This window comes from Mesoplodon mirus (genome assembly GCF_964341445.2).
Source record: "Mesoplodon mirus genome assembly, chromosome: 18".
Lineage (NCBI taxonomy): Eukaryota > Metazoa > Chordata > Mammalia > Artiodactyla > Ziphiidae > Mesoplodon > Mesoplodon mirus.
The window spans coordinates 6555890-6563770 of NC_138994.1; the positions used below are offsets into that span (position 1 = coordinate 6555890).

The 7881-nt window shown below is 53.0% G+C and overlaps 1 protein-coding gene across 1 annotated transcript; it reads left to right on the plus strand.

Moving 5' to 3' along the window:
• Positions 1-2478: 2478 nt before the first annotated feature.
• On the plus strand, positions 2479-4402 carry ARL4D (ARF like GTPase 4D). The gene is made up of 2 exons (XM_082603798.1): positions 2479-2553; positions 3112-4402. The coding sequence occupies exon 2, from the start codon at positions 3207-3209 to the stop codon at positions 3807-3809; it is 603 nt and encodes a 200-aa protein (XP_082459924.1). The 5' UTR covers positions 2479-2553; positions 3112-3206; the 3' UTR covers positions 3810-4402.
• The last annotated feature ends 3479 nt before the right edge of the window (positions 4403-7881 follow it).

Sequence of the window (7881 nt, forward strand, 5' to 3'; positions counted from 1 at the left end):
CTTCCTTCTCTCTCACCTTGCCCTACCTCCTCCTTCCCATTTGTTCATCAACACCTTTCCTGGCAAAGGCAAAAGATGAAGGGTGGGGAGATTGCCAGTTTCATCTCCCTCATCAGGTGATCAAGTGACAATTTCCCTCTTGGGTGTGAGGCCCAGGAGATGTAGGAGAAATGTTAAAGAAATTTCAAAGACTGTGGAAGAAACACAAAACAACGTGTGTCTGTTTTCAGTTTCCATGTGCTCTCCGTTTCTCTGTGTTTTCGGTTTCACAGCCATTGTAGCATGTGATCAAAGCCAAGTTTGGCCAATTTCTAGCTGGGTGACCTTGGACATGTTACTTACCCTTTCTGGCTTTGGTGTCTTCTTTTTGGAATAACTATACTTACTACATGGTTTGAGTTGTGTATTAAAAAAAGGAAAAGTGTTGGGAATTTCCTGGCAGCCCAGTGGTTAGGACTCTGTGCTTTTACTGCAAGCGCGTGGGTTCTGTCCCTGGTCATAGAACTAAGATCTCGCAAGCCGCAAGGCACAGCCAAAAATAAAAATTTAAAAAAAAAAAAAGAAGAAGAAGGAAAAGTATGCAAAGTCCCTTGACCACAGCTTAGCATGCACGGGCCACCCAGTGAGCTAGTGGTTCCCAACCTCTTGGCTTGCTCTGACTTCCCCTCTCCTAGCTCAGTTCCACCCTTGTGCCTTAGCTCCTGCTGCATTCTGCCACCCCCCAACATGGGGTGTAACAAACTAAGTACCTAAGGTTTTGATCTCTTCAGGGATTTGGGGAAGCTCCCTGCATTGCTGGGGAAAACCAGGTGGCTGGTTTTGTTGCGGGGAGGGGACGAGGAGGGTGCAAGGCAGGCTGGTGCTCAACAGATGGGAAGCTAGTGGGCAGGAAGGGCTAGACCCTCCTGTCTGGCAATGGCTTCCCCCCCACCCCCTTTTACAGTTCCCCTCATAGACAGCCTTTTAAAAAGTTAACACTGAATTATATAATACATGCAAGCATCCAGCTTCCTGGTAAAAATGGAGAGAGTGGAGTTAACATTTCATTCTCCTTTGAACCCCCTCCCCACCTTCAGTGTTACCTTCCTCCCTGCAGGTAATCACTGTTACCCTTTGGTCACACTGCCCGTTTGTGACATCTCCTCCTCTTCAGTGCTGCCCAGACTGTATCAGGCTGTAATGACTGGGGAGATGCCACTCAGTCCTGTCCACCTCCTAACCAATCCTACGCAGGACTAATTAACTTCTGGAAACCTTTCCAGAAGCTTCTAGTTGACATGTTCTCTCCCTCCTCTGAAGTCCTATAAGTGCTTATCTCATGATTTGCAAAGTCCCAATGTTCCCTGTCAGTGGCCAGTCTTGTCTCTCTCAATAGAGTAGAAGCCGTCTGAGGCCAGGCCCCGTGGTCTGCTCATCCTCTATGTCTCCACAGTCTCTTTGGCTCATGCACAGCAGACAGTATTAATGAGGTCAGTAAACACACTGTGAAGTGAAGGATTCTGTCTTTATCGATTTGAACAAGGGAGGCCCTCAGGGGGTCTGCTGCTGGCGGGCACTCTGACCAACAACGGGGCGGGGGGACTTCTGCTGAGAATCTCCCTGAGGAGAGAGATTGGATAGGTAAGTGGTGAGGGGCCAAGGCACTGGATTTCAGACACATCCTTGCTCAGCCACTTACTAGCTGCTATATGTGACCTTAGACAAGTCATTGAGCCCTTCAGAGCTTTCTTCACTTATATAATGCAGACGACACCAGTCCCTACCTCACAGGCACCCCAATCTACCTCTTGAAAACTGTTTCCTGCAATTCTGCCCTGCTTTCAAATCCTCTTCGTTGCCTTACCTCAATATATTTTTGGACGACAGTTATCACTCTTTGGTTAATTCTTCTTCCTGATTGGAAATTAGAGTGACATGTACCTGTCCAAACACCTAGAGCTGGTCTCTCATTGGTTCCCCCTCTTTCCGTTCATCCTCTGGCTGTTACGAAGATCAATAGGGGTAATGGGTTTAGGCTGTTTTATGGGGTTCCATGTTCACACAGGTTAAAACATTGAATTAGGAAGGATAAAGGAGGAAGACTTGTCAGCATCTCTCGAGTGGACCCGGCCAAGGGAGCGTATACGTGGGGTGGATGTCTCTGCCTGGGTGAGGGGGATGTGGTGGTATTGAGAGTATTACGCTCTTCACCTCTCCTCCCTAGTCAAACGCTGCCACGCGTGTTCCTTTTGCCCCTCCCACCTTCCATCCCGGATTTACCCTGAGTTTAATTCCAAATATTAGATTATGGTAGAAAAGATCAAATAAAACGGTCACCAGTTGATCAGACGTCCATCACAGTGTGGCCCGGGTTCCAGTCCGCTGATCTCCACGCCCCGCCCCGCCCCGCCTCGCTGCCGCAGGGCCGCTGATTGGCCCGCGCCACGTGACGTCACACGCGGGTTTTAAGGCAGAGTGCCCCGGGCTGCTCCGCAGTGCCAGCAGGCTGGAGTCCGGCTAGGATCCCAGCGGGGCTGGCCCGGAGGGGAGCGGGGAGAGCGCGGCTGTCGGAAGGTAAAGGGGCTGTTCAGGCCGAGCCGAGGCGATCCGGGTGCGGGGCCGGGGGAGCTGGAGTCGGCGATCGCAGGAAGGCGGGCAGTGGGGTGTCGCGGGGCAGTGGGGAGGGGGTCTCTGTGTAAGGAGGGCTGTGTCAACCGCCTAGGGATGTGGAAGACGGGTGGGAGTGGGCCTCACTCTCCGGTCTCAGCTCCCGCACCCTGATTCTTAATTTGGGCCCTGTGCCCCCCAGCTGCACGTTCCCCCGAGAATTCTCTCCTGGGGAATGGGTCGCGATGCCTGCTACCTCGCCATAAGCGCGGAAGCTGACTGTCCGGCGATCGAGCCCCCCAACCTCAGTGTCCCGGGACCTGGGGGTTCCTCTAGGTCTCATCGCCCTTGTCAGGGCCCCCAGGGAGGGGGGAGAGCCTCTGTTATACCTGCAGCTGCTTTAAGAAAAAAAAAAGGAATTAAAAAAATGAGCAGCTGGTTTAGGAAATGATCAGGAAGTTGCAAATTTCATGTTTATTATTAAACATCTCCTCCTCTTTTCTCCCATGACCTTTCCCTGTTCAGATAGCCCAGCTGTGGTCTCCAGAGCCTGCAGTTTCAAGGCCTCCTCCCTGCCTCTACTGTGAGCCCCAGGACCTGCACCTCAGCCAGAGTTCATCATGGGGAACCACTTGACAGAGATGGCGCCCACCGCCTCCTTCCTGCCTCACTTCCAGGCCCTGCACGTTGTGGTCATTGGGCTGGACTCGGCTGGAAAGACCTCCCTTCTTTACCGCCTCAAGTTCAAAGAGTTTGTTCAGAGTGTCCCCACCAAAGGCTTCAACACCGAGAAGATCCGGGTGCCCCTGGGGGGGTCCCGTGGCATCACCTTCCAAGTGTGGGATGTGGGGGGGCAGGAGAAGCTTCGGCCACTGTGGCGCTCCTACACACGCCGGACAGACGGGCTGGTGTTTGTGGTGGATGCTGCTGAGGCTGAGCGGCTGGAGGAGGCCAAGGTGGAGCTACACCGAATAAGCCGGGCCTCGGACAACCAGGGTGTGCCTGTCCTGGTGCTGGCCAATAAGCAGGACCAGCCTGGGGCACTGAGCGCAGCCGAGGTGGAGAAGAGGCTGGCAGTCCGCGAGCTCACTGCTGCCCCACTCACCCACGTGCAGGGCTGCAGTGCTGTGGACGGGCTGGGCCTGCAGCCAGGCCTGGAGCGCCTGTATGAGATGATCCTCAAGAGAAAGAAGGCTGCCCGGACAGGCAAGAAGAGACGGTGACCTGAGACTGCCCCTCCTCACCAGTAGGGGTCTACACGCTTGGACAGCCAGGTTCAGCCTGTGGCCCCTCACTTAGCCCCAGGGTGCAAGGACCTGTTCACCTCGATGAAGGACCAAGGAGCACACCGGGGGTCCTCTTTTGGGGCAGCACTGGGGTGGGCGATGGGAGGTGGGATGTCTTCTCACATCTCTCCCTCATCCTCACTTCTGGAGAAGTGAAGGCTGCAGGACTGTGGAGGCTTAAATGTAAACTGACTCTACCTCGACCCTGTTTCCTGTTTTTCTTCTCTGGCTCTTTGATTAGATGTGTTTGGGGGTGAAGGAGAGTTTCTTGGAGGATGCATTTGAAATAAACGAGAACTAGCTCTTGCCCCTCCCCCAAACTGAGGGGTCTCCCCAGGTTGCTTTTCTAGGGGTGCCAGTCGTAAGAGTCTATATTTTTCTCTTTGTATGAAAGTGCCAAGAACTCCTCCCCACCTTTGTAGACTCACAGCCATTTTTATAAGCCACGTGTGTCCTCTGTATTATTATTATTAACGATTTTTTAGCATTTGCCTATAAGTTATTAAAGACTGATGATGTTGTAGCTCTAACCTTGGTCTGGATTTTCCTCTCCTCACCTAGCCTCAGGGTTAGTCCAAGATTTCTATATGGGCAGGCAAGGGTGGGGAGGAGGGACTTATCTTGGCTGAATTTGCAAAGCAAGCACTTTTCTAAAAAATTAGATTGTGTGTTTATGGGCTGGTGGGGATTATAGAGAGTTGAAATAACCCCATGCTATTGCCTGATCTCTGCCAGGTGTTTTTGGGTCCCTTCTTTCTTCCACTTTCCTCCCCTCCCCTCCTCCTCTGGCTCTGACTTGCCCCCGATCCCAGCTGGTCCTTGCAGATTTAACTTCAAGTTTTTGCTGGTGTCAGCTGCTCCTAGGTCCTTGCCCTTGGGGACACCTCTTAGGTCTATGTAGGTAGGTCTGCCTCGTCCGCAGCACTCAGGTGGTTAGTCTGATTTCCTCTCCCAACCCCAATACACATCTTGGGGGATGTGGAGAGAATGGAAAGTAATTTCCTCCTGGCCTTAAGCCACCTCTGTGTGCTCAGTCCTGCTGACTGCAGCTCACTGGCAGCAGTGCCAGTGACTGGTGCTGGGGAGGCCTGGGCTGGATGGAACCAGCCAGGCACCTGTGACTAAGCCACGAGTCGTCCAGCTATTCCCAAGAGAGGGGAAGTCTAGTAGCTGTTTGAGCCTGGTGCGAGTGAGGACGGCTGGATATCCACGTAGACCACCAATGTTAGCAGTGATCGTAAGAATAAAATGCTAGTGTCGTGAGAGCCTGAATACCCCTGCCCAGACTTTCAGGGCCACGCCCACCTCACCAGCACGAGGGCCAGCTGTGTCTGAGGACAATTAGATCTTCCTAATCTGAGTGGGAGTCGTAAGTAAAAACCAAGCACAATTCCTTCCAGTCCCCCAGTCCCATGCCCACCCTTTGTGCAAACACGGGATCCCCAGAGCATGTTCCGAGTCCCTGCTCCAGAATCAGATTAAAGGACCTGGGGAGGCACGGGAGGTGCTGGCAACCCCATCCTGGGGGAGCCTTCCTAAGGAACTCATTTCTTCCTAGCCAGCCGGCAGAAGCTGAGTCTGCTGAGTCTGGGCCGGGTCAGATTGGCTAACACCAGTGCACGCCCCTTCTCCCGGCCCTCAAGGTGGCTGGCAGGATGGGGGTGGATGTGCATCCATCCGGAAGGGTGCCCAAGTCTGCGTCAGTGCTGGGGCCTGCTCGACAGAGCTGCCGGGCTGGTTCTGCTGAGGACGCGTGCTACCTGGCTGCCCTCTACCCACACCTGTGACTCATCTCTCCCAGTCCTCAGGGTAGAGTCCTCTTCTGCAGCCCAGGAATAGGCTGAGGAGGACCTGGCTGGAGGGATCCTAGGTCTTGCTGGGAGATCTTTCTTCCCCATTCCACCCCAGTTTTGCTCTTTTGTCTCAAAATCTCCAAGGACACGTTCTCTCCATTTTTGGTCACCTGGGGGACTGAGGTCTCTGGATTTGGGGGACTATGCATGCAGAGGTGCTCCCCCATCCCTAGCAGAGAGGCATCCATGGTGCCAGCTCTATCGTTCTGCCAATCAGCCTCCCTCCCTATCTTATTAGAACTGCCTTCTGCTCCCCTCTTCTCCCCCAAACCCCTCTCCAGCCCTGGGTGGGGGCCATGGTCCACAGGAGACCTGTGAATGTCCTGGCTAGTGCCCTGACCCCCTGGGGGGTGGAGGAAGGGGGGTGCTGGCGACAAGTGAGATGGAGAAGCCAGTTGCTCTGAAGTGTTGTGGGGAGAGGGGAGCACGGGGGCATTCTGATTAGAAAGCTACATTCTGGCTGGGTAAGGGTCCGGAGCTTTGTAATAATCCTCCTGCCTTAGTCCATCAAAGGGATGGAGGGCACGGAGGGAGGGGACCACCTCGGGGGTTCGGCGCGTTGAACTCTGGGCCAGTTGCTTGGGATAGGGGTGGGATCAGGATTGCAGGTAGGTTGTAGTTTCTTTGTCTCAGCTTCTTTCTTTAGGAGAATTTCTTTGAGACCCTGAGATGGGTGTTGAGGAAGAGGCTCCTTAAGGGCCGAGGGTGTCTAGGGGCTAAGAGTGGGGGCAGGGGCTAGTTGCCTGTGAGGTGAAGTTGAAGGAAACCAGTGGTCCCAGAGTTGGGGCTCCCTTCTGAGCGGCACCCCCCAGTCACACCCCTCAGCCACCGCCCCCCGCCCCTCCCTGCCCCAGCCACCTCTTCTTCCTGCACAGGTTGGATGGTAAAATCCAGATGGAGTGCACTTTTCCTGGGTGCCCTGTGCTTCCCCAAAGCCCTCATGAGGGTAAAGATGGCAGTGGTCCCTCACCTTCCCACACCCCCTCCAGTCCTCCCATGCTGCATGTGCTCAAGGAAGAGAAAAAGTAGCAAAAAGGGAGGAAAGAAGTCCCTAAGGGGGTAGCGACTTGCCCGAGGACACAGCTACTTAGTGGTGCGTCCAGATCCTTCCTCCCAGGCCAGCTCTTTGGACTCCCTTGGGCAGACAACCAGGAGGTTGGAGACAGGGAGAAAGTCCAGGACCTCAGAGCTCTGACCTGCCCCTCCTTCCCTCCCTCCCTGCCGTGATTAGATTAGGGACCAGCTTTCCACTCCCCCCACTCCCCTTCCTGAGGCGCGCGGGGGCTTTATCTTCAAAGCCCAGCAGAGCTCTGGCCTCAAATCTGGCCAGAAGTCCCCACCCTCCTTTTACACTGACCACGTGTCATACCAAGTCTTTCTGGAGACGGACACCTCCACCAGGGCCTGGGAAGCGCTGAGTTCCACTGAAGCTCTAGGAGCACACAGGACAGCCTGTTCTCCAACATGGGCATTTTTGGAACGGAGGCCAGTGGGAGGGGAGGGAGCAAAGGCAGTAAGGAAAGCCCAGGCCAGCACTGGGCTGTAAGGAATGGGCAGTCTGTAGCCACACATCATTTCCAAGACCATCTGCAGGACCACGGCTGGGGAGTTTGTGGGTGGGTGTCATGGAACCTCTTCCTCTGGCTAAGACAGAGGAGGGTGTTTGTTCTTCCCTCTTTCCTTTAAAAATTAAAAAAAAAAAACCAGTTTCCCCCTTCCTCACTTGATTATAAAAGTAATAGGTCTTTGTTGTAAAAGAAACTTAGAAACTTAGAAAATGGAGAGCCCCATAGTCTAAACTTCAGAGCTAGCTAAACACTGTGAACAGGTTTTTACATATAATCTTTCAGATATTTTTTCTCTGCATATATTAAAAATAGTATATATATATATATATATATGAATGACACATGGGGTTATCTCAGGCATATCGTTGTACAATTTTGCTTTTCTCATGTATATCTTGGGCATAATTCAATGTCAGGACATATGGATTGTCTCATTCTTTTTGATGACTACATGAGATTCCATTGTATGAATGGGCCCTCATTTATTAATTAAATCCACAGCATGTCCCCAGCAATGAACTTCCTTGTACATATTTCTTTGTACACTGGGGGGAGATTTCCTGTAAGATGATTCCTAGAAGTGTAATT